We start from the raw sequence: 25,635 nt of genomic DNA, 5'->3' as shown, positions 1-25,635 counted from the left end.
GTGGAGGTGTCTGGGCTTAGCCTTCAGCAGGCCGCCCTGCAACATGGCCAGCAGGACTTAATAGCACCCCCTCATTCCATCATTGCAAGACCACATGTTGGGGCAAGGAAGATGTTGGCAGGTTGGAGAAGGATGTGAAGAGAGAGTCTTGGGAGAGAAAGCATACAAGGAAGGGCTGAGAGGAGCTGGCCAGACCCGCAAAAGAGGGCAGAGGCGTGAGAATAATGCGTATATCATGAAAGAGGGTTAGCGAAGGCGATGGCTGTGCATGTGGGAGGTTCTCCTGCACCAGGGCAGGCTGTGGGTCCCGGGACCCTGTCACCTCCGCACTTCTGATGGCTTTCCAGCAGCCTTCCCCAAACCTGGCGCCCTCCGGATGCGGTGTGCTGGCTGGGGTGGTGGGAGTTGTAGTCTGATCCATTTGGAAGGCGGCAGGGTTGGGGATGGCTGTTTTGCAGGAGCCGCGCAGGAGGGCAGTCTAGAATCCCTTGTGTGGCTCTGTCTGGGAGGAGGCAGCTCCTTGCCAGAGGAGGAGATCAAACGCCCCAGATGCTGAGGGGCTGCAGATAGGCCAGGGCGTGGCCCCTGCGGGGGCTTGCACATGGCAAAAAGAGGCTCCGAGGACTCTTTATCTACGCCGGGGCAGCTGGCGCGGGGCCTCCTGGTGCAGGGAAGGGCGTGTGCCCCAACTGAAGGGGAGCGGGGTTTGCAGGCAGAGAGCCCTGCAAGGGGGGCAGAGGCGCTTTGGCAGCGGCCTTATACAGCAGCGGTGGAGAGCAGCCATGGTGCCTCGGCTTTCGTTCTTCCCGCCCCATTCAGGGCTCTTCAGAACTGCCTTTCCCCAACCCTGGCGCCCCCAGATGTGTTGGACTACAACTCCCAGCATCCCCAGGCAGCCCTGGGAGTTGTAGTCCAACACATCCAGAGGGCACCAGGGCTGAGGAATCGTTGTGCTAGAGAACGCTCTCCCTTCTCATGCAGCCAAGGCAGCGTACTTTCCCTTTTTTACTCAGGAGGTCGGAACGGCCTGGTCCCGGCTCTCTCTTTCCCGGGAATATTGGGAAAGCCCAAGTCGGGGAGCAGGAGCTGCTGCTCTCGCTCCTGCTTCTTCGTGGGGGGACCTCTTAAGAGAGGGGTGGGCCCTCCAGATGTTTTGGCCTGCAGCTCCCATCAACCCTGGAGAGCTGGAAGTGGCCAACCTCTGCCTTAAGTGCCACGTGGCCTGGGAGCCTGCCCCAAGGAGTATGTAATGGAATAGTTACTCCAGCCTCTCACCTGCCCATTTCTGGGCCTTTTCCTGCCATCCTTCTTGGAGGTATAATCAGAAGAGCCATGCTGGATCAGACCCAACGGAAGGACCATGGATCATGGCAGAGCCTCTGCTCTGCATGCGGAAGGTCCCTGGTTCCATCCCCGGCAGCATCTCCAGGTAGGGCTGGAGAAACCCCTGCCTGAAACTCTGGAGAGCCATCGCTGCCAGGCAGTGTCAACAATACTGGGCTAGGTGGACCAAGTGGGGTCTGACCCAGTACAAGGTAGTTTCCTCTGTTCCCATTTAAGTCAGCCTTTATTCAGAGCCATGAAGACTAGCATCTCATTTTATTGGGGGGGGGGGGGGCTGTAGCTCAGTGGCAGAGCCCCTGCTTTGCATGTTGAAGGTCTCCCGTTCGATTCCCAGCATCTCCAGGTAGGGCCAGGAAAGAATCCTGCTTTGAAGCCCCAGCAAGCCACTGCTGCCAGGCAGTGTCAACAATACCGAGATAAGTGGACCCAGGGTCTGATGCAGGATCAGGCAGCTTCTGATGCCCATCTAGTTCATTATCCTGCCTCTCACAGTGGCCAACCAGATGCCTGTAGGAAGCCCACAAGTAGGCGAAGGAGGCCCTCTCCTGGTACCCATCCTGGCAAATGGTGTTCCAGGATATACTACTTCTGGACATGGAGGCGTCATGCTGCCGTCACGACAGGTATCCCTTGATAGAACTTTATGAGTTTGCCTGACCCCCCTTTCAAGCCATCTAAACGGCCACTGACCATCCTAGTGAGCTCCATAACTCAATTCTAAGTTGCATGGAGAAATCCTCGCTTTGGTCCAACCTTCCCAGCCCTGGGGCTCTGCACATGTCCTGGTCTGCAGCTCCGCCCTTGTGAGAGCCAAAAGGTGGGACAGAAACGTCTTTACAAAGGAATAAATTAACTTCAACCAGAGCTGCGGCAAACAAATTAAGAACCTTAGAGCCCTGCGGGATTTTTTTGATTGGTTGCATTTATATCCCGCCTTTTTTCCTCTTGCAAGGAACCCAAAGCAGCTTACATTATCCTCCTCCTTTCTGTTTTATCCTCACAACAACAACCCTGTGAGGTGGGTTGGGCTGAGAGTCTGTGACTGGCCCAAAGTCACCCAGTGAGCTTCTGTGGCCAAGTGGGGACTAGAACCCGGCTCTCCCAGCTCGCAGTCCGTCACTCTCACCACTACACTACATTGGCTCTCCGAGGGTCCATCTCGTCCACCAGGGTCCATCTTGTCCAGCATTCTGTTCACACAGTGGCCGACCCGCTGCCCCAAGGGGAAGCCCCCAAGCAGGACACAAGTGTGACAGCACTAGCTTGGAGTTGACTGAGGCTGCTAGGTTTGGCTGAATCCAGATGTTTTGGACTACAACTCCCACAATCTCAGACCATTGGCCATGCAGGCTGGGTCTGATGGGAGTTGTAATCCAGAACTTCTGGAGGGCGACCAGGTTGTCTATGCCTGGCATAATGGGTCGAGAAATCTCTGCTCAGCCCTGAAGGTCAGTGGGTAACTTTGGGGAGGCCCCAGATCTCAGCTTAACATGCCATGTGGCGATTTTTTTGCGGCTAAACTAGGGCAAATGCTACGCAGTGGCACAGCTAGGCCTTAACCTTGGGGGCAAACTCCAGATAGCCGGATAGCACCTGCAGAGAGCAGTAGGTGATGGGGCCAGTGATGAGCAGGCCCTGAGTCATTCCCTGGGCCAGCCTGGGCAGGAAGAGGCCCACCAGACATCCTTCTTTTTAAACTTTTTAGAGTTTGGGGGCAGCTGACTGGGCCTGTACACAGTTACAGATGCTCCTTTTATTATTTTTCCTTTAAAATATGTATCCTTTTGTACAACAAAAAGCTATACTTATTCCTGAGGAAATGTGTTCAGCATCAAGATAGAAGCCAACTCCGGTTTTATTCCTGTAGTCATGACAGTGCCATGAGCTGAGTTTTGTTTCAAATGAAAACTGCACATGCTCAGAGTCTGTCTTTTTTCTTTCTCAGAGCTGGTCATCAGTTTTGTTTTGTTTCTTTGCTCTAACACATTGGGAACATAGAAGCAGCTCCCAGGGCCTGGTCTGGAGGCACAGGAGGCTGCCACCTTGCTGAAGCTCAGCAGGTCTGGGCCTAGTTAGTGCTTGCAGGGGAGGCCACCTGGGAACCACGTGGAGGGAGCCACGTTGTGTTCCACAGTGGTGGAAAGGTGGGAAATGAAATGGATGAATGAATGAATAAACAGCAGTTGTGAAGCACAGCATGGTGGTGGAAAGGGAGAAGAGCAATATGAGTTGTGTGCTTCACAATGGAAGAAATACACCTGGCTGTCTCAAAAAGCCCCCCTGAGACCATTAAGTCTCCCAAATTATCTAGTGGCACCACCGACCCCACGCACACTGGCCTCAGCTCCGCACAAATGTAATAAACTACTGGCCAGATAGGTTTCCCTGCCCTGGCTCCTTTGGAGCAATCAGCAAGGCCCAGGCGAGGGGCGGCCGTGCAGGTCAGATGCTGCCTCCTCTGGGCGCATTTGTGCCTGGCTGGGCTGGGCTGGGCTGCTGATAACAGGGCTGGGACACGGATATCGGGGCAGCGCCCTTATCAGCCCCTGACAGGCGAGAGCTTCGGAGAACTGCAGCCCCTGCGGGCGTGCAAATGTGGCTTCGGCAGGTCGGCAAAGCCTTCGCTCAGCTTTCGAGCCAGTTTCAGCCCTGGAACATATGCAGAACATCCATCACCCTTTCTTCCCGAGGATAAACTTGACCACATGCTTCCAGAACGGTGTTCCGCCTTCGCACCCCTGGAGTTCAGGTCGGTGTGTCGTTTTGCCCAGAAGTGCTGGGCCTTCAGAGCTCTCCACTCAAAGCCTCATCCCAGGTATGGGTGAGTTGTTCTTGAAGACACGTTTACCTCGCCTTTCCCCCCCAGAAGTGGAGTCAGCCAAAGCGGCTTACAGAAGATCAAAACTGAAAAATAATAACTAATAGTGAAAACACATGAACAAGTTAATGAAAGCAGCGGCACAGACGTACACACACAGTGAGAACTAACAGCCGATAAATCAAAAGGCAGCAACAGCAACGTCAAATGCCTGTTTAAAGAGATACTGAGGCTGTTCACACAACACACTCACCCACACTCAGTGGTTGAGTGTGGGCCGTTTGTTGAGCGGTAGGTTAGCGTGCGGTCCGAACCCAGGACATTTTCTGCAGGGTGGCTTGTTAAGCACCTTGAACAACCCAGCAACAAGCCATGGGTTGTCGAGGTGGCTTGTTGAGAAAAATAAGCCAGACTGCATGGCTAGCAAGGGAGGAGACAGCCACATAGCCTGGTCCCAAGCCGTTGCAGGCTTCTGAGGGGAGAACCAGCATCTTGAGTTGGACTCACTCACAAGCAGCATTCCACGCCGGCTGGGAGTTCCCGAGTAGTTCCCAGGTGTAGTGCGTTGCAGTCATCCAGTCGAGCTGTAAGGAACGTCTGTAGGACCGTGGGCTAGTTTGTTGTGGCTGAAATCAAACCTGGGCTAGGCAGGCACCTGCACATGCTGCAAAATGCTCTTGCTTTTATGATTCCGTTGTCAAAGTGCCAGCACCGAGGGTGACGTTCTGCTGTCGTTCCCAGGTCCCGGGTCTCGCAGCTCCTTGGGTACCCTGGTCGTCTGGGCGGGAAGCCCTCGCCTCTGAGCCCAGGTGCGCCGGGATTGGCTGTGATGTGCAGAGGCGCTCTTTGCAATGTCCATGCTCGGATGTTTGAGTTTGGCTGAAACTGCGTGGGTGTGCGGGTGGGGGGGGCATGTGTGTACACTCTGAATGGACATTTCCATCTGTATTCGTATTTTTGCAGAGCAGGCAGCCTGAAACCCCAGGAGCAACCCTTCTCTAAACCATTGCAGTCTTCTGCATTGGGCCCTCTTCCCGACATCTGAATTTGGAGCCAGGGTCTCAGCCCAAGACCATTCTTTGGATGCTCAGCATGTTTCAGCCATGGAAATCGGGAAGCTGAGAAGAGAGAGGGAGAACTTCTGAGCATGCACAAACCGCCTTTTCCCGCCTCCTAGAGCCATCACAGCCACCGACACTCTCCAGCCTGGGGCAGGCCGGGGAGGAGCTGCAGTGCATGACCACCGTTCTGTTTTATAAATTAATCCCACCTAGAGTGGGGGAGAGAAGGAGGGCAGGGCAGCGGGGTGGAGCATCTCTCTCGAGTCCGAGTCTCATCTTGATGTCCTTAAAGTACTTTAATTTCCTGGAAGTGGGAGGGGGAAGAGTGTCTTCTGGAGAGGTGCCAACCTCAGGCAAGGGAGGGCTAAAAGGAGGGGACAAGAGAGGATGCAAATGAGGGGCAGGGGATAAAAGGGCTCCTTCAGGAACCCCCTTTTCTAGAAGATGCTGGACTTCAGAAGGACCAAAGGCAGTCCACGAAGGTAAGCATTGGGTCAGGAGGACACAAGAACTGGGGCTTCTTGGAGCCTGCTGGGAGTCGTAGTCTCACACATCTGGAGGACTGGGAAAACCTGGACTAGATGTTGGCAATAGGGGACTAAAACTGTTTTCCTAACAGATTTTCTTTGTCTTCCTTTTCTTTCAAGTGTCTCCATTAACCTCCTATGAGCAGTCCTTGAAACATATTATTCCTGAGCTCAAAGAATGCCAGAACCACGTTTGGTATTAATAGTTGGGTCAAGATGTTCTTTTTTTATTTTTTTCTGGGTCAGCCCTCAACATATCAGAAATGTTCTTTTATTTATTATTCCATGACAATCCCACCTATCCTTTAAAGGAGCCCGAGGCGACGTGAATAGTTCTGCCACACCCTATTTTAGCTTCCCAACAACCCTGTGAGGAAGGTTAGGTTAAGAGAGAGAGTGTGTGGAGACTGGGCCAGGGTCCGGTTGAGGCTGCATGACAAATTTTAAACCAGGTTGAAGTTGGGGGGCAGGGGGAGGAAATTCCAGATTCTCCACCTAAATCTTGTGTCTTTTCTTTTGTTGTCCCCCCCTCGTCCCCGTCCCCCCCGCCTTCCTTGTTCCTCCAGCATTCCAGTTCCAGAGACAGTGATGGAGAAAGCTGATCTCCAGAGGTTCCAGGCTGGATATCATCATATACTGTAAGTTGGAATGAGACACTACAGTATAGATGATGTACTACCTTGAGCCTATTCACCCATCAGAACACCCTTCCTTCTCGGCAGCGCTTGTATGGCATCTGAGGATCGCCACAGGCGAGCAGAGGAATTGATTTTTTTTTAACGCAGAATCGTCCTCTTCACGCCACCTGTACCACTGGCTGAACAGCACCGGGCGAGGGTACCTTTTCTCCGCTTCATTCTAGGCATGCCAGAGCAGGCTGTGGTTACTGAGGGGCGAGGAGAAAGGGTATTCTTCTGTACTCTTCCATCAAATCCGAGGTAGCTGCCATAGAGCAGGAGAGATTATATGTCCCTCTAGCTCAGCGGTGCAGAGCCAGCTCCAGTTGAACACTGTCTCTTGTGACTGGCAGGGCTCTCTAGTGTTTCAGGCAGAGAAGGGCTTTTCCCATGACGTGCTCCCCACTCCTTTTTTTAAACTGGAGATGCTGGGGATCGAACTGGAGGCCTTCCGCATGCAAAGCACGCAACTCGACCCCTGAGTTACAAGCCCTTCCCAGTCTTCTAGGCCAGAGCCTTGTTTCCCTGCCCTGGGACACACGCTCTGGGAAAGAGGCCAAACAGCCGTGGGGAAACACGCCCTGGGGAAGAGGCTATGCCAGCATGATCCCCAGCTCTGTTCATTAAAAGAAAGGTGCACTGGATTCTCCTTGTTAAAGGGTTTTATTGTATGGGATTTTATTGTGCGAGCCACTTTGGGAGGGCTTTTGCCCTTAAAGGCAGCACAGAAATATTAATATTGATGATGATGATAGCAAAGCAACAACAACAGGACTTTGCTGCCTCAGCAGAGGGAAGGAGGGGGATCACACTGCAAACAATTCTGCCGCCTTATGACCCATCTTGCAGTGTGTCGGCAAAACCGTTACCATTACTGAGTTTAGTAATGGTAATGGTTCTCCTGCCACGCTGACCAGCATCCAGCTCCACAGGAAGAGCGTGTGTCGACATTCTCCAGCGATCTCCGCCCAGCAATCTGCCTCTGTGTTCCTGTGAAAAATAAAGTGTTTCCTGGACGCCTCTGCATGTGCCTCGCTTTTTATTTGCAGGGGTGGGGAGAAAGGAGGACGCGATCTGGGAATGCTGCAGCTTTCAAGTAGTGTTCCAGCAACCTCAGGGGGGTCTCCAAAGCACAGCTGGGAGGCTTTTGTGAAAAGTTGGCCCATGGTCACTAGGCTCCCTTCAAAGACATTTTGCCCACGGGCCTCTGGGAAAGATGGGGAGGGGGCTCTCGGGAGGCCCATAGAGGGCCGTGGCCCCCAACCTGGGGCCCTCCAGGGGTGCAAACTACAGCTCCTGCTGTCTGGGAATTGTAGTCTGACACACCTGCAGGGCCCCAGATCGGGAAGGCTGGTGCAGGGCTGTGAAGAGTCTTTGCCGAGGGCTGGGTCAAATCCCTGCTCAGCCATGACGCTCCCTGGGCAACTTTGGGCCAGCTGCACTCTCTCCCTCTCAGCTAACCTACTTTGCAGGGTGGTTGTGAGGCTTAAAATGTGGAGGGAAGCATGTACCGCCTTGCGGTCCTTGTGGGAAAGGTTGGCTAGATATCTAAGAAATAAAGAATGGTTTCCTTTGGAAGGGAAGTGCTGGAAACTTGTGGAGTTCTTGTAATTTTTGCTTTATTTACTAATGCAAGAGTAAAGTAGATCAGTATAGGCCTGCTGAAAACAAAATGAGCTGGTTTCCTTCACAAAAGGCGCTCTGCATAGGCTCAGAGGCACTATAGGTTATAGGAAACTGCCAATTCTAATAAACAGTCAAAAACAAGATTTTAATAAAAGATTACAAACAAGGTTAAAAAGATGTACAAACAGTCCTCAAGTATTCCCTACATACATACTATAATAATTGGTATCTATATCTGGGCTATACAAATTTCACAATATCCCTGTCCCATACGCGTTTTGACCTAAACAGTCTTCATCAGTGGGAGAATAAAACACAAACTGCAGCCCACGTAATCACCAATTGCAAATAATGTCTCATAACTGCAGAGATTCTACATGAAGCCTGTAAAGCGAAGATAAACACGTTTAAATATATCTAAAATATCAGCACCGGCACCGTTAGTAAAACGGCTCGAAAATAACTAAAGAACAGCGGAAGGCGAGTTCGCCAAGTTCTTCAACCAGCGAGGTTGCTGGCGTCTCACCAACTGGCGCCTGCCGGACAAGGGAGCCTCAACGTTCTCCCGCCGACGGAGACCGCTCGGGCCGAGGCGCGGGGCGTCGCGAAATGCGCGCAGCCGCCTGCGCTGGTGCAGCCCGCGGCGGATGCGCGAGGGCCGCTCGCAGACCTCCGCAACCTTGCTTGCCCTCTTTTGTGGAGGCGCGCGCTTCCTTGCGTACCGGGATCGGCGGCCTCCTGTATCTCCTGCCCTGCCGGCGGCTCGGAGGCCTCTGGGCCCGCTGGAGGCGGAACGAGCCGGGCCCCGGGCCCCGCCCCCCCCGCCCGGGGAGTCGTTCAGAGGCGCTCCGCCTTCGGCCCGCTCGAGGGCTCGGCCGCCCGCGGACGGGGAGGCGCCCCGCGCAGGCCCAGAGGCCGGCGCCGCGCCTGTCGCGCCACGGCGAGGCCAGGGCCAGGCCCCCCGCGCCGCACGGCACCGAACAGGCGCGTCTCCTTCGGCCAAGAAGAGGCGCCGCGCCCTCGGGTCCGCCGAAAGCAAAACAAGCGGCTTCCTCGGCAAGCGGAGGGCGCTCTTCGCATGCTCAGAGGCCCCGCGCACGCGGGGGAAGACGCCGCCCCCGCGCGCGCCCGGGTCCGCCCAACGGCGGCCCACAACGCCGCGCGCGGCTGCCCCGCCTCTCCGTGGCGCCCGCTCCCGCTCCCCGCCAATGGGAGCCGCGGCTCCTCCCCTCCCGCGCGGCGGCGGCCATGGCGGCGGGCCTGGCCTGGCGCGGCTCCTGGGCCTCGGGCCTCGCGGGGCTGCGGGCCTGCCGCGGGCGGGGGCCGCCGCGCTGCGCCCGCTCAGGTGGCGTCTGCGGGGGGGCGCGGGGGGCGCGGGCGGGCGGGCGGGGCGGGACTCGACTCCCCCGAGCCCTCCGGGGCAGCTGGCGCTCTCTTCAGCGGCCCGCGCAGCCCGCGATCGCGCCCGCGGCTTCCCCGGCTCGGGCCCCCAGTGTTCGACCGCAGCTCCCATCGTCCCCAGCCGGCCTGGCCATTGCCCTACCGGGCGCCCTCCGGATGTGTTGGACCTCAGCTCCCATCGTCCCCAGCCGGCCTGGCCATTGCCCTACCGGGCGCCCTCCGGATGTGTTGGACCTCAGCTCCCATCGTCCCCAGCCGGCCTGGCCATTGCCCTACCGGGCGCCCTCCGGATGTGTTGGACCTCAGCTCCCATCGTCCCCAGCCGGCCTGGCCATTGCCCTACCGGGCGCCCTCCGGATGTGTTGGACCTCAGCTCCCATCGTCCCCAGCCGGCCTGGCCATTGCCCTACCGGGCGCCCTCCGGATGTGTTGGACCTCAGCTCCCATCGTCCCCAGCCGGCCTGGCCATTGCCCTACCGGGCGCCCTCCGGATGTGTTGGGCTGCAACTCCCATCATCTCTAGCTAGCACGATGGGAGTGGGAGTCCCACAGACCCAGAGGTCACGAGGTTAGAGAAGGGAGGATTACGGTCACTAGCACAGGGGGCTTTCATAGGGGGTTACCTCCACAGTCTGAGGCAGGGCACCGCCGAATACCTGTTGTGGGGAAACGTAGGAAGCCTCGGCCTGCTGCGCAGCCGTTCCGAAACACTGCTGCTACTGCTGCTTTTCTCTCCCTCCTTTTTTGGCATAGGCGTCGCTATCTGTTTCCCAAACAACCGATCCCAACAGGCCAGCGTTTACCCTGTCCGTTTGTACGGAAATGACTCTGCCCTGGATTACATCCTTGGGATTTCAAAAGAAGAAACCGACTGTCCAGTCGGTCAGCATCCACCGCCTCTGAGCACCTTCAAAGGTGAATGCTCTGAATTGTCTGAGGAGGTGTTCAGAGGCTCACGAGGAGAGCGGGAGGAAGCTTGTGAGTCTCTGCTGTAGGGTACCCAGGCGTCTCTGCAAACTTTGGGTTCCCTCAGTCCTACTGCTGCTTCTTGTATGTGGTAGATGTTGTAGCTTTGGCTCCATCAGTGATGTTGCTCACAGCCTGAACATTAGAAATAGAGGAAATGATATTACAATATTTTACCCTGCTTTTCTACCTTGACATACTGAAAGTGGCTTACAGGATTTGTTTAAGAAACCTAAACAATAAGTATCAGTAAAACATTTTTTTGCTCCCTGCTATTCCTGTGTATTTTCCTGTCTTAAATGCCAAGTTGTTTTAATATGCTTTTGTTAGACTGGTTATTTATTCATTCTGATATTATAAGCTGCCATTGAGTAGTGGTGTTGTGTACTTTTTTAAAGCAGAAAAGATACAGTATAAATGTTCTTAAATGAGAAAGCAACAAGGCATCAGAAATGACTGCTTAAAGCAGTAGTTGAAAATAGCTATAAAGCTATATGTTCATCTCTTGTGTTTATTTGGGAGCTACTGTTCCAGGTTTAATTAGAAAAGGAGTGACTTGTACAGCAGTGCGATAGTCACCCTGCTGTGAAGACAGGTAGTTCCAGTTTGACCCGATGCAAAGATGGGGCAGAATTTTCTGCCCTTGGCAGAAGCGGATCAGAAGGAAACAAGGCTTGTATCTTGTCCTGAATGTTATGGGTGGGTATTACAAGCTCATGGAAGCCGATAGTTATTTAATTTTATTTTGGCACACTAGTTCTAGCATGTGGCTTGAGAATCGCTAAGTTACAGCACTGAGAGCCTGTTAATCTGTAGTGTGTATTCATGTGAACCCAACCCTGAGATCACAGTGGAGTCTGCTGCACTCTTTCTGCAGCCGAGCAAAAGAATTTGCTGGAGCACCAGCCAGATCAGCCCGACAACCCCAAGACACTGAGAATTGCCATTATCGGGGCCCCGAATGCCGGGAAATCGACCCTGTCGAACCAGCTTCTGGGACGGAAGGTAATGGGACTGGCACTTGCCATTTCCGTGGGTCCTGGAGGATTGGGTCCAGCACTTGTAGTTTAAAACCTCTGGCCCATTTCCTCTGCAGGTCCTGCCGGTCTCCAAGAAGGTGCACACAACCAGGAGCAACGCCCAGGCCGTCGTCACGAAGGGGGATACCCAGCTGGTGGGTATTGAGGAGGACGGATCCAAGCACCGTCCCCGCATAGAACTGGTCACGTAGTCCTTGGGAAGCCTGCAAGCAGTGCCTTGTCACCCAGATGGCGATCGTCGTGCGGTTTGTCCCCAGGCTGTGGCAGTTGGTGGTAAACTGCCTAGCTGTTGTGTCTGAGTGCTGCTGTGAGACCCATAAGTGCTTATTGTGCCTAATCCTCGTTGAGCACCCATTTCTGTTAGTAGCCTGTGACATTCGTAAATGGCAGCGTTCCCCATCCTGAGGCCCTCCAGATGTGTTGGACTGGAACTTCCATCATCCCCAGCCAGCATGAGCATTGGGAATGCTGGGAGTTGCAGTCCAGCACATCTGGAGGGCACCGGATTGGGCAAGGCTGATAGATGTCTTCCGAGCAGAATTTCCAGAGGGTTCGCTGTGTTACGCTGTACCAGAAACAACAAAGAGTCTTGCAATGCCTTCAAGACAACACTTTTATTCTAGCATCAGCTTTCATGGGCGCTGTCTGATATTTCGTGGACATAATTCTGATGAAGTGGGCAGTGTCCATGAAACCTTATGCCAGGATAAATGTCTTCCATTAAGTCTGGAAATTAGGGTTGGAAAACATGTTTTTCTTCACTTCTTGCAAACCAACCTTCTCTTGCCCTCAACTTATTCAGGCCTGAACCTTTTAACATTTTAAACATTTGCATCATTCTTTCTCTCCCTAGATTATCTTGGACACTCCTGGCCTCACCACTTCTGCCAAAGCCAAAAGGTATTTTTTAAAAACCCTAGCTTGGAAGAAGCACAGCTCTGTTGGGAGGGACCGGGAAAGGGACAAGCTGACGCTGTGTGTCTTGTGCCTTCTCTTTCAGGCATAACTTGGAGGACTCTCTGCTGTATGATCCCTTGAAGAGCTTGAAGAGGGCAGACTTAGGTGGGGGCTTGGTGTTTGTCTTTTTCTTGCTGCCCCCCATTCTTGCCATGCCCTGGGCATCTTTTCTTTGCCATCCTGGTGATGGGTCAAGGTGGAGGGGAAACCTGTCTGAGCTGCCAGTTATAGGGGGTTTTCCTGACTTGGATTCCTGCATTGAGCAGGGAGTTGGACTCGATGGCCTTGTAGGCCCCTTCCAACCCTACTATTCTATGAGTCTATGATTCTATGATCCACCTCGGGCTGGTTGAAATTTCTTTGACAGTTCAGTGTGCATTAAAATGCTGCTATGATCTTTCTGTGCTGCCGGGAAGCGAGGAGCGATGGGCCAGCCCCAGCTGACCTTGTGACCCCTCTCCTGTTTTTGAAGTGCTGGTCCTTGTGGACGTGTCGGATCACTACACCCGGAACAGTCTCCACCGCCAGGTGCTTAAGTGCCTCGCCACCTTCCCGCAGGTTCCCAGCATCCTTGTCCTCAACAAGGTGAGCTTGTGCTCTGGCCGTTGTCCAGAAGATGTGTGTTGGGTGAGTCTCCGAGATCTGGGACTCTCCCTCTCATTTGAGGGGAGCAAAATGATTTTCAAAAGGTTCATATCAGGGGTTGGGAACCATTTTCAGCCTGAGAGCTGAATTCCATTTCAGAGGAGCTCTCGGGGGACACATTCCAGTGCAGAGCGAGGCCAAGATACCCAAAATACTGGCATATATTATCTGAAAGCTCTGATGGGCAGTAGCTAAGCCTTGTGAGAGAGGCCTTTCAGCCTTTTTGAACTGGGGCGGTGGGAAAGAATTGCAGAAAAGCTGAGAAACCGCCAAGCAATCAGTGGCTGAGGGAAGGGGGTGGAGGTAGGTTGAAGGGGCGTGGCCATTTGGGGAACCCTGGGTGGCCAGATACAGTCCCCGGGCTTGGCGTTCTGCATACCTGGTATACACGCTCCACGGTCTCCCCCCCCCCCCCCCCGAACAGCCTTCTGAGAAGACGCTTTTTGGAGCAGCACAGTTACTTGTGCATCATCTTATCTCTGAGTTCCTTTACTGCAACCCCAAACTCTAATGGTGGGGTAGTTTTTCTCACGAGGATTGCAGGTTGTAGCAGTAAGTAGAAACAGCCATCCGTTGCTAGAGGGAAAGGGACACCTTTACCATTTTCTTTTCTGTTCCCTGGCACAATCACTCACCAGAAGCAGAAGAGCCTCCAAGAATTAGCCTGGCTGCCCCAATGCATAGAATTGGAAGGGGCCTACAAGGCCATCGAGTCCAACCCCCTGCTCAGTGCAGGAATCCAAGTCAGAGCATCCCTGACAGATGGCTGTCCAGCCTCACCTTGAATGCCTCCACTGTGGGAGAGCCCACTACCTCCCTATTCACATCCCTGTCAATGAAGGTGGCCGGGTAGCTGGCCAGATGGGCGGCTAATAAAGCTAATTAATTAATTAATTAATTAATTCAGTGACTAAAATTGACTTGGTTAATTGGGGACTACTTTAGTAGCTGATTGGTCCACCATTTAATGCTTGTAGCCCTAATCTATTTTTATATATTTTACTTAGTTGGCCTGTTTATTTATTACTGCTGCTTTTACTGTGTTTTTGGTGCAGTTTAGCCTGGATCTGTTGATAATCCCAGCCATGTCTCCCATGGGCAATGCCACAGATGTTACAACCTGTTTTCCAGGTGCAACTGTTCCGGACAGGAGTTCTGGGGAAGGGGATAAAAGTTTAGCTGAGGGGCCCAGCTAAAGGGACTAGAAGGCTGAGATGTGCTGTAGAAGGCATCTCGAGTCCCAGAGTGGGGGGGCGGTATGTAAGAGAAATATGCCGGTGCTGCACGTGTGTCACTCGCATGATAGAGGTGCACAAAATGATGCCTGGTGTGGAGAAAGTGAAGAGGGAGACATTTTTCTTCCTCTCTCATAATGCTAGAACCCAGCGGGTCATCCCATGAAGCTGAATGGTGGGAAATTCAGGACAGATAAAGGGAAGGGCTTCTTCTCACAGCACAGAGCTCAACTATGGAATTTGCTACAACAAGACGTAGTGATGGCCACCAATTTGGATGGCTTTAAAAGGGGGTTAGACAAATTTCTGGAGAAGAAGCTTATCAGTGGCTACTAGTCCTGATAGCTATGCGCTTCCTCCAGTAGCGGTGTGCCTATGTGCACCAGTTGCTAGGGAACATGGGCAGGAGGGTGCTGCTGTACTCATGCCCTGTTTGTGGGTTTCCCGTGGGCAGCTGGTGGCCACTGTGTGAACAGAATGCTGGCCTAGATGGAGCCTTGGTCTGATCCAGCATCAGGGCTGTTCTTAGGCTCTCCTGTTCTTATTAGCGAGAGGCATGGAGTCCTGTTCCATTCAGCTTCCCTTTGAACAGCTCCCAATTCCCCTCCGCTGCTCTGTGTCCAGGTGGATCTGCTGAAGAAGAAAGTCCTCCTCTTGGAATTGGTGACACAGCTCACTGAGGGAGTTGTCGATGGGAAGAAGCTGAACATCACGTCTGCTTTCAGGCCTGCCTGCTCTGCCCCCGCCGTGAGTGAGCCCCCCGTGGGCACTGGAGCTTCAGCAGCCTCCGGGAGCCAAACGGCAAGCCCTGGGCACGTGCCGGCGCCTCCCGGACTTCGGGCGGGCTCTGGCTGCGGTGCGGAGTCCAGTGGTGTGGTTGAAGAGGCAGGCTCGGACCCCGTGGGGGAGAGCACGAAAAAGCCAAGGAAAACGGCCAAGAAAGGCTGGCCTCACTTCAGGGAGATCTTCATGCTGGCTGCGGTGAACAGAGAGGAGGTGGAGAGTCTGAAGGTGAGCAGCCTGTGGTCAGAAGCTCAGCAGTGGGGCGACGGCGTTGCCTGCAGGCGGTCCTGGGTTCAGTTCTCCCAGTACAACAGGCGCTCAGTTACCAGAGGATAGGTAGGAAAGGCCCTTCGTTGCCTGGGACAATACTGGGATATGTGGACCACGGGTCTGGCCTGGCGTAAGGCAGCTCCCTTTCTTTCTGGGTATGAGTAGTTGGATCATTGCCTAAGGATGTGGCTTTGCAAGCTCCAGATCCGCGAGGATCCTGTTGTGTTCTCTGTTTTTAATTCTTGGAACCGCCGGACAGCCTTGGCTATTGGGCGGTTTAGAAATGTAATAAATGAAACAACTGTGAGCCCCCAAGAAGGGAGTCCCTTTCTTCTGCGGCTTCCCAACCAGAGCAGCTAGAACCAGGCTTTTCGTGGCAATGACAAAGGGAGGGACTGCGGTAGACCGGACTGCCTCTGCCTCTGAGATCGAGGCTTCAACATCATGAATAGCATTGCAAGGAGGAGAGGGGGAGTTTCCCCCCTCCCTCTCTCAGTGCTTTAGAGCTCGGCCTCGGCCAGCAACTCTGGTTGACTGGCAGTGACCAAAAAGAAAGTGCTTCTAGATGTGAAACACAGTTAATGTCTGGGGAAGGATGGTAGCCCAGAGGCCTTAAGAGGGAGAAAAGAATTAGGCAAAGAAATATGGTAGATCTAGCCATTGCTGTTACTGTTGTTGCTAAGAGGGACTTCCTAGTTCTGCCTTCCCCAACTTGGAGCCCTCCAGATGTGTTGGACTACAACTCCCAGCATCCCCCAGCCAGGGGTCCAGGTTGGGGAAGGCTGCTCTAGTTACAGGGGCAGTAGACCTCTAAGCGGCAAATACTGGAGGCCAACACAGGATGCCTGCAGCCCTCATGAGGACATTGGAAGCTGCCTTCTCCTGAGCCAGACCCTGGGCCCATCCAGCCCAGCACTGTCGACACTGACTGGCAGCAGTGGCTCCCCGGGGTTCCAGGCAGGATGTTCCCCAGCCCTACCTGGAGATGCTGCCAGGAATCGAACTGGGGACCTTCTGCTTGCAAGGCGAGGGCTGTTTCACTGGGGAGCAGTCCTTCCCTGGGAGCTTCCCAAAGGTACCTGGCTGGCCAGCATGGATCTATCAGGGCTGTTACAGGATCAGAGTGCTTGACAGCTACTAGAAATAGATGCTTCATAGTAGAGGATGGCTTCCTTGATGGCAGGGGGAGGATAGAATGCAGGCCCAGCCTCCTTGCTTCTTCACGGAATACTGTAGAGGCCAAGGGTGGCTTCCTTGGGGGCCATTCCAGGAGGTGGGAGCCCATCTGTTCCCTCTTGCCTTGCCTTGCACGAGCTTTGGGTGTGGCAGGGGATGCCCCCATCTCGTGCATGCCTTCCTCCCCTCCCTCGGATCTTGCCCCTGAGCATCTCGCCAGTGCCTCCCATCAGGACCCTCTCTCTTTCTGCTGGCAGAGGTATCTCCTGAAGCAAGCCAAGCCCGGCCCCTGGGAGTTCCACAGCCAGGTCTTGACCAGCCAGTCCCCGCAGGAGGTCTGTGACAACATAATCCGGGAGAAGCTCCTTGAGTACCTACCCGAGGAAGTGCCATACACCATTGGCCAGGTGAGCCATGCCAAGACACAGACTTCTTTTCCTCTTCCTTCCCTGTTCTTTTTTCCTTGTGTGTCATGTCTTTTTATATAGTAAGCCTGCCAGGCAGGGCCTGCCTTGTTTTACTGATTATACGTATGCCGCCCCGGGAGCCTTTTTGGCTGAGGAGCAGCATAAAAATGCTTCAAGTAAATAAGTCACTGTGCTGAGGACTGATGCACTCTTGTTTGCCTTGCAGGGGACAGAGATATGGGAAGAAGGGCCCAGTGGGGAGCTGGTGATCCTGCAGAATTTGGTGGTCCAAAAGGATAGCCAGATGGTGAGTACCTGGGTCAGAAGGCATCTCTCTCCCCACAGTGGAAAACTTCACACACGGTTAACGTTTCTGCTAAACTGTTGTCCACGAATGCCTCAGGAAGCACCGGGGGCCTGCAAAGGCTGGAAAAGTATCCCCTTTGTGAACCGCCTTGCCAGCGAAAGCACACATTCCCATACAGCAAGGAGCCTCCCCCAACCGTGCACCTTTCAGATGTGTTGGAGTGCAGTTCCCATCATCCCCGGTCAGCATGGCTGTGTGCCACAGGCAGCACTCCTGCAGAATAAATGAGCACAGCCCCAAGCGCTTCATGCTGTGGTGGAGGTGAAAGCCTGACCAGAACACCCCCTTCCCCGGAAGCATGTTCCCCGCCCCTCCAAGACGAGCGCCAGGCTGGTCATAGCAAGGGATTGGCGTGCCTGAAGTCAGAGATGGGTTGAGCAAACAGTGTTTGGGGTGAGGCATACCTTCGAGCAGACTCTTGAGTAGAATGGGGTAGGGAGACTTTCCCCCCGCTCTCAGAATACTAGAGCCCATCGGGGCCCTCCCACGAAGCTGCATGGTGGGAGATTCAGGTGTGCATAAGGACCATGCTTCTCCGCTGGGAAGACCCTGGGCCACTGGGCAAAGCTGGGCTCTAGATTGTGCGGGGAGGCGCCTCCTTGGTTCCTGTTAACGCTCCTCCTCCTCGTTTCCTGCGCAGAAGATGCTGATTGGCCCCCGGGGCCAGCTGATCAGCAGGATTGCCCACGAGGCAGGCCGGGACCTGATGGATGCTTTCCTGTGCGACGTGTGCCTGAAGCTCTGCGTGAAGCTGAAGAAGTGAGCTCCCCGCTGGCTGGGGCTCCTGCCTGGACTGGAAGAAGCGCTGCCCCCGGGATATGCCCCCCGGTGGCCAAGAGAAGGGCCTGGCCTCTGCTCATGGGTCGGCTCGAGCCAGGAACTGGCCCAAAGGACTCCAGGGTTCTCAGGATTGCCCCTTTCTCGCCCCTAAGGGGGCAGCAGAAGCTTGAGTGGGGCAGCTCCAGTGACGCTGGCTTCCCCTCCTCGGTCCCCAGCTTTGGCAAGCCCTGTGGAGGAGGCCCGCAGGGCCTCTTGGGCCACTGACTGATGTAGAGCCGAAGGTGGATTTGGGGTGATACAGTCTCGTGTTCCTGCTCAAAAGCGGGGAGGAGTGGTGCCAGTCGCTCTGCGTGTTACCTTGATCTCTCATGGGCAGTGTTGCCCAGATGCTGTCTGGCTCACGTGACACAGCCCCTTAAGGCAGAGGTCAGATTGCACAACCAACGTGCAAGTTAAAAAAATTTCTCCTCTCTCTAGAACATGCCCTGGGGTGGTCCCTTGTGCCCTGCCTGGGTCAGGGGATTGCTTGAAATCCCACAGCCTTTAAGGCTGCTCTTGAGCAGAGCTGTTTAACAGAGGCCATCCTTGCTAGATGGTGGCTGCAAAGATGGTCTAGGAGCCGAGGCTCAAATCTTGCTTCTCTTGAGGGCATGTTCCTGACGCACCTTCCTTCTGACTGAGCAAAAGGACGTCTCCCATCTAAACGGGAATGTGTGCTTTGTTAAGGCAAGCGGACAGCTGTAAGGGTTCCTTGACTCGCCCGCTCTCCCTTGTGTGCGTGTGCTTCTTGCGCTCTCGTACTGAGCACTGACTGGGTATCTCAGCACCATTTCACTCTGCACCAAGGGGAGAAGACGCAGGAAAACGTTGGGAGGCGCCAGTCCTTGTCCTGGAGCTGGCCTTCCACCCCACCTCCCCCAGGCAGAGGATGCTCTGTGCTCTCTGATGTGATGTTCTCGCAATAAAAGGAGGCTGTTGTTCAGGCGGCGGCTGCTTTGCTCCTTTCTCCGCCAACCAGCCAGAGATTGCCACGGGGGAGGCCCAGCATTCCTCTCTAGCTGAGCTTAGAGGGCAGTTCTCCAGCTGCTGAGTTGTTCAGCACCCACCGGGAAGGAATGGGGCAGGGGCAGGGGCGCTTCGAGGATTTGAGAGGCGCCTTTCTCCACTTGAAGCACAAATGCTAGGAATGGCCGGGTTTTGTGGGGGCTCTAATGTGTATAGGGCAGCCTTTAGCCGCCCTGACAGAGTGCTAGGAGGAGGAGCTCTTCTAGGCAAAGAAGCAAAGCGTCCCTATGAAGGGGTCACTTGTTGGAGCCAGCCGGTACATGCGCCAGCTTGTGAAGACTCTCATGTTACCTGAGGTTTGTACTGGGCCCTGGAGACAAGATGGTAGGAAGATAACCACTCCGTCATGAGATCCAGTATTTCACAGGGCTCCTTGGCCACTCCTCAGTTAGAGAAGCATGATGTAGCCATTCCCCAGGTGTTTGATTGGGCAGTCGGAGCCTATGCTCCAAGCTCCATGTCTCTCTCATGCGGCCTTCCCCAACTTGGCACCCTCCAGATGTGTTGGACTGCAACTCCCAGCATGCTGGGAGTTGTAGTCCAACACGTCTAGAGGTCGCCAGGTTAAGAGATTTGCCTCAAAGCAACAGAGCATTTGCCCCAAGCCACCCCGCAAATTGTAATTTTTCTAAATTCTCTCTAAGAGGATCCCTGTCAGAAAACAATAGTTCTCAAAGGAACTCTGGGAATTGTTTTCTGACGGGGATCTCCTAGAGAGAATTCAGAGACATTACAATTTGCAAGGCGTCTTGGGGCAGACGTCCTAATCACGTTTTGCAGGCAAAACGTGATTAGAACAGGCCAGCTGCTGTGCTGGCCAGCCCACCCGTTTGGGTCAGCTGTCCACGCAGATTGAATGTGGGAGCAACGGGCTCCGCTGGTCTGGCGGAATGCAGCTGGGCCATGCTGGGGCCTTGCGCCATCACAAGCTGCCCTTCTCCCCAAAGCAGGCTTACACATGAAAGTTTTTAAAAGGTGCTAAGCAAGTGGTTGATTAGAGAAGTGTGCAGGGTGTTCTGGGGTGTGTGAAGGACAAGATGTCCCCCCGCCCCAGTTCCACTTAAGAGGTTGACTAGACTGGAGGGAGCAGGCTAGCTTAGGAGGTGTGCAGAAAAGGGTGTGAATCGGAGTTAATGCTGCTGTTTGCACACAGGAAGGGGCAGGAATGATTTGGATCTATGAATGGATTGTTCCGGTAGTAACTTTGGACGTAAAGATCCAGGTTCAAATTCCTACTTGGACAGGAAACTCACAGGCCATTTTTAAAATAGCTGTTCTCCCTGAGGGTCTTCCTGGCTTCACCTCCCCTGACCTACCTGGCAGGTTTGTTGTGCTTGCGTGCATGCGGTGTTTGTTTTTTAAAGGACTTGTGCAAAATCACGACATCTTATTGATCAGCAACATAATTGCACACTGTGTGCAAGTTCACAAGCCTTGTATATTGTCTTCATGAATTAATCTAGAATGGCTTCCAGCTCCTGTGACTTTTGTACTCGCGCTCTCTAATGCCTCTGTCAGATTATCTGCTGCACCAGTAAGTGACGACTGAAAACGTGCAAGAGAAAACTGCCTTCGGACTTGCCTGCTGTGTAGGTGTGACACAATGGTTAATAGCTAACTGGTTTTTTACTGATCTTGTCAGGCTGGGCGAAGGAGTGACCTGGTGAACTCGTAGACCCTTGTCTGGGTTGTACTGTGCCCTGTGGCCCAGGGTGAAGCTAGACAGAAAGGAGATTGGGATCCACCGATGGGTCCCCAAGTGATTTGCAGAAAATCTCCCAAGGATTTCTGACCTGCAATAGTTTGAACTACAGCAAGTCAAATAGCAAGCAAATATTCGAGACAGATTTGTGTATAAGCAAACAAGTCTTCAGCTGGTCGTAGGCTACTCACCTCTTGGCCTCTGTGTGCTTTGCTTGTAAAATAGGCGTATTAATGGGTGGCCTTTGTCCAACTCTTTGTGCTGGCTAGTTTTACAGGGGCGTTTGTTGGAATCCTTCATCTATAGGAATTCATCAGATGGGGCCAGACTGACTTCTTTAGGAAGGAAGTTCCATAATGGCGTGCTGCCACAGAAAAGGCTGTTTCTTCTGTCCCCTGTTGTTGTTTTTTAAATTGGCTTCTATTTTTATTGGGGGAGATGAGAGATATGTACACCCTATTGTAAACATAAATAATAAGTATATAGCATATTGCTTTTCTGCCTACCAGGATTCTCAAAACCAGCCTTCTCCAACTTGGCTCCCTTCAGATGGATTGGACTACAACCTCCATCACCCCCAGCCAGTATGATAGGAGCTGTAGCCCAACCCCGCTGGGGAAGGTTGGCTTAGCAACTCTTAGAGAAGGCTTCTAAAAGAACCCAGAAACTCGGTGTATGGGCAAAAGAGGACAGTCTCTACTAGTTCCTTAAGTCTATTGGTTGGGGGCGCGCGGGCGGGCGAGAAAGCTAGCGAGCGGCACGCATGCGCACAAAGGCCTGGCCCGACCGGCGTATTAATCCGCGAGCCTGTCAAAAGCCGCAGAGATAAGTCAAGGTGTAGCGTCGCCAAGCCGGTCAAGATTTCCGGTCCCCGTTCAACCGCCGGATGGGCAAACTAGACTCAAAATGAACCGTGTGAGTGGGGGAAACAAACACCGTCTAGCCCGTTCTCGTCGCTGACCCTGACGCCCGAGCTCCCCCACTCACATGGATCGCCCGGTCCCTTTCCTCCGCCAACGGGGAACCGGAAGTGTATGCGCCCATCTCCCTTCGCGGCGGTCCTCCCCTCGGGGGCCAGGCCGAGTGGCGCATGCGCAGAGCGGGGGGAGCGGCCGAGCCGGCTCTGAGGGAAGACGAGCAGGAGCGGCGGCGGCGGCGCCATGAGGGCCGGGCGGGGGCTCCCACGGTGAGGCGGCCGGGGGCCGGGCGGGGCGCGGGCCGCGCAGACTCCCCTCCCCCGCGCCAGCCGGCGCCCCCCTCCCGGTGCGGGCGGGGCGGAGGCCTGCGGGGCGCCTGGGCCGGGCAGCCGCGGGGCGGGGGTCGCGGCGCCCCTTGCCAGCCCGCGGCGCTTTTCTCCCCCCACCCCCACCCAGCCCGTGCAGAATATATTTCTGCGGCCCCCAATTCAGCCCCCCCCACTTACTTCAGCCCCCCCCACTTACTTCAGCCCCCCCATCCAGCCCCCCTTGGCACCTCATTCGGCCCCCCCTAGTTCAGCCCCCCGCCCCACCCCCTCCCGTGGCACTTCATTCGGCCCCCCCAATTCCACCGCCCCAACACTTAATCCAGCCCCCCAGTTCAATTCCCCTCCTTAATTCAGCCCCCGGCCCTTCATTCGGCCCGGCCCGGCCCCCCTTAATTCGCCGCCCCCCGGCACTTGCTTCAATTGCCCCCTTAATTCAGCAGCCCCTTCCCCCTCTCAGAATGCCCCCCCTTTTCCCACATGGCAACTTCCCCCCACCCGACGCCCTCTAGATGTGCGGGACTACAACTCCCATCCTCCAGCAGTGGCTGGCGGTGCCGCATCATGTGAGTTGAGGGCACCCGCTTGGGGAAGCCTTGTAGGCCCCTTGCGCGCGCACGGGCGCACGCGCCTCCAGCCCGGGTTGCTCCTCCTCTTGCACCAACGCACCTCGCTCTTCCCCTGCTCCCCTCGCCTCCCCCCCGCTCTTTGGATCCTGCACCCTCTCCCGCTTCCTCTCTGTCTGTGAAGCAGGGCCCCTTGGTGCTGCCCCCCAACCGCAGCGGGGTTTGCTCCCTTTTTGCGCCTGTGTTAATATCCTTTTGTACCTGCATTTGTTCTGTCGCCCTTTTCCCTTCTCTCTTGCGAGGCCCTCCCCAAATAATTCCTGGCTTGGGTTGCTGCTCCTGCCCCAGTACTAATTCTTCACCTGACCCCATTTCCAACTGCAGCCTTGCTTGCTACTTCTCTCTCAGAGGCGACCCCCTCCCCAAAATCCAGCCTGGCTTGCTCCTCCTGCCCCAGAGCCCCCCACCCAAACTTGCAGCCTCTCCTGCTTCTGGCCTTTCCGTAAGGGCATGCCCCTTTCTGCCTCCCTCTGTGTACCGATTCCTACAGATGGGTGTGACTACAGCTCCCACCTGCACTGCCTGGGGACAGTGGGAGTTGTAGCTGGGCACAGGGTTAGGGAAGGCTGTTCTAGTCTCTCCCAAGTTAAATGTGTTTGGGGGAGTTCCTATTTGCTAATAAGGAGGGCAGGGTTGGCCCTATTCCCCTGCAAATGGATGGGGAAAAGAATATGGATGGGGTTCTTAAAGAAAGGTATGGGGAGTGGGGTCTTAGTTTTTCCTGTCAGCCCTTGCCTCTGTCTGTTTCCCTTTGGGACCAGGTAGGGGGTTGCCTCTCGTGCTCCCAAAATATATTTAATGCTGTGAAGGTGCTCTGGTTGTGGGGTGAACTTCTTTTGTCACATGCACTAGCTGCATGGATCACCACCTCCACAGCCCCTTTTATGTCTTGCTCAGCCTACCCCCCCATGTGAGAAGAGTCGAAGGGCCTCCCCACATCCCATCCCATTGAGGGTTTTGATGGGTCTTTAAGGCAGGGCTCCTTAGCTGCATGGCTGTTAAGAAACCAGAACAAAATGTTAGATACCAGAGGAGGAGGCTACCATATAGTTCACACACACGCCCCCAGTTCTATTTCAGGGTCCCTTTGCAAAGCTACTTTGTGGCAGGAATGCAAATGCTACCCCCCTGGCAAGGGCACCCATGGAGGTGACATTGCACAAGGCAGGCCTGGAATGCACGTCCTGCTTCTGTCCTCTGGCATAGAGTCACTTGACTGTTCTGTGGGTTTGGGAGATGGTGAATGAAAAATAGACTTTGGCGGTGGCTCTTTGTGGGGCCAGGAGTGACAGCCAGCATGGTCCAGCCGGGGGGCTGGGGGACACAGAAAGACGGGTACCTTTCTGAAACCATTTGGGCTTTTCCTGAGCTTGGCTGATTTCATGAAACTTAAGTTCCCAACTTACTTTCCCCCCGCCCCAGGTTCTCTCAGTTTCTGCAGGCATTCCGTCTGCTCCCTTTGTGAGTTTGTCCTGCCTTGGTTGATGTCTGATAAAGCAAGCTTAGTTGATCCAAATGTGGTGAGAGACAGGAGGATAAATCTAGACCAGCAGGAGAAAATCTACTTTGTCCCGCTCACATTATCCACCCACTCTCCCCCTCCCCAACAACTCCCCTCCCCAACCTTTGAGACAGAATTTGCACACATGCCTGCAAACATGTGAAATTCCTTGATTGTTCGCCTGAGGGGTGGTTCTGTCATGGAGAGCTGAGGTAGCTTTTATCAAAACTGCCACTTCCATTCTGGGCCTTGCTCGGAGGCCTTTTTTGCATCTGGCTTGAAAAGCCAGTTCGGATTATTTCCTCTCTGTCATAGACTGAGACTCTCCCTTCCGCGGGCTACATTTCTGCTGCCAGAACTGGAAAAAAATGGTGCTTCATCACTTGGGCTTCTGAATGCGGGATTCTGGTGTCTGGGAATTTAAATAGCAAAATACCAGGTTGGCCTATTTGTCTGCCTGGCTCGGTGTTGTCCACCCTGACTGGTAGCAACTGGTAGAAAGAACCTTATTCTTTCTAACTGGGGATGCCAAGACTGATCCTGGGACCTTCTGCATGCAAAGCAGGAGCTCTGCCACTTTGTTATGGGCCCTTCCTACATATTGGCCAAAATGTGAGGCAAACAGATCAGAATTTTTCAAGTCCCGTGCGTCCCCATGTGTAGTAGGATGGCTGCCACTGGCAGCAGTGTGTCTGTCTGTGCGTTGTGCCTGTGACCCTGCCACCTTTGCAGTTTCTTTTGTGGGGTGGGGGAGATGTTTGCTACCATGAAGTTGTGCTTGGACAGCCCTCTCCACAAAGTTTTGCCAGGAAGAATTTGCCTGCCCTCATAGGTCACCTGTTGTTGGAGAGAGAGCCTGGGGCAGGGAACTGTTTTCTGTTGAAGGTCTGATTCCTTCTTAATTAGCACTGAAGGGGTGCCAGAATGGTTGACAATGGTTTTTGATAACTTGGATGTTAGTGTGGCAGTTTCTGTCGGCAAAATCTAGAAGTAACTAGAAGTAACGCTGAGGATAGGTGCTCATAGATGCCCATCACCAGCCCCAGATACAGGAACATTGGAAGGGGCTTATACTGAGTCAGATCCTCGGTGCATCTAGCCCAGTATGGTTGACACTGACTGGCAGCAATAGCTCTCCAGGGTTTCAGGCAGGAGTCTTTCCCAGTACTACCTGGAGATGCTGGGGATCGAACCTAGGAACCTCCACATGCAACGCAGGAGCTCTGCCACTAAGCCACTGCCCCTCAGATATACATCTGTGTGTTTGCAATGGATTGCCATCCAGTTTTGAAATTTGCAAGCCACTAACTGCTTCTTTAGAGTGATCGTGTACAGGCAGGGCTGGGAAATTATTTCTAGTTCCTGGGCATTTGAACAGCATTTTCAGCCCCCGCTCTGTTCAAGAGCGACAGTGTAGG

General features: G+C 54.2%; 2 protein-coding genes and 2 long non-coding RNA genes across 9 annotated transcripts in view; all 4 read left to right on the top strand.

Moving 5' to 3' along the window:
* The first annotated feature begins 4,071 nt into the window (after positions 1–4,071).
* On the top strand, positions 4,072–5,213 carry LOC146334808 (uncharacterized). The gene is made up of 3 exons (XR_014786134.1): positions 4,072–4,159; positions 4,904–4,971; positions 5,126–5,213. It is a non-coding gene; the product is annotated as an uncharacterized LOC146334808 (long non-coding RNA).
* A 449-nt stretch (positions 5,214–5,662) lies between these two features.
* Positions 5,663–7,443, top strand: LOC146334807 (uncharacterized). Its single transcript, XR_014786133.1, has 2 exons — positions 5,663–5,705; positions 5,871–7,443. It is a non-coding gene; the product is annotated as an uncharacterized LOC146334807 (long non-coding RNA).
* Positions 7,444–8,032: 589 nt separating this feature from the next.
* Positions 8,033–21,340, top strand: ERAL1 (Era like 12S mitochondrial rRNA chaperone 1). Of its 6 annotated transcripts, none has more exons than XM_084822736.1 (11): positions 8,033–9,109; positions 10,208–10,369; positions 11,298–11,425; positions 11,517–11,594; positions 12,314–12,360; positions 12,461–12,522; positions 12,890–13,002; positions 14,922–15,308; positions 16,784–16,933; positions 17,160–17,240; positions 20,788–21,340. In XM_084822736.1, exons 1-11 carry the CDS (start codon positions 8,701–8,703, stop codon positions 20,818–20,820), a joined length of 1,650 nt encoding a protein of 549 aa, XP_084678862.1. In that variant the 5' UTR covers positions 8,033–8,700; the 3' UTR covers positions 20,821–21,340. The 6 variants fall into 6 exon arrangements, with proteins under 6 accessions (XP_084678862.1, XP_084678860.1, XP_084678861.1 ...); XM_084822734.1 differs by lacking the exon at positions 20,788–21,340 and adding an exon at positions 17,941–19,062; XM_084822735.1 differs by lacking the exon at positions 20,788–21,340 and adding an exon at positions 17,941–19,062 and having other exon boundaries at positions 12,834–13,002; positions 15,023–15,308.
* A 609-nt stretch (positions 21,341–21,949) lies between these two features.
* FAM222B (family with sequence similarity 222 member B) overlaps positions 21,950–25,635 on the top strand; it is a 39,547-nt gene continuing 35,861 nt past the window's right edge. The window contains exon 1 of the mRNA XM_084822741.1: positions 21,950–22,033. The gene's annotated coding sequence lies outside the window, so the exon portion shown is untranslated. The remainder of the gene's footprint in view (positions 22,034–25,635) is intronic.

Source organism: Heloderma suspectum, chromosome 16, assembly GCF_057233095.1.
Source record: "Heloderma suspectum isolate Gila_16-S chromosome 16, 16-S_ref, whole genome shotgun sequence".
Lineage (NCBI taxonomy): Eukaryota > Metazoa > Chordata > Lepidosauria > Squamata > Helodermatidae > Heloderma > Heloderma suspectum.
The sequence above is the reverse complement of the archived record's forward strand: the minus strand, read 5'-3'. Positions and strand labels throughout refer to the sequence as shown.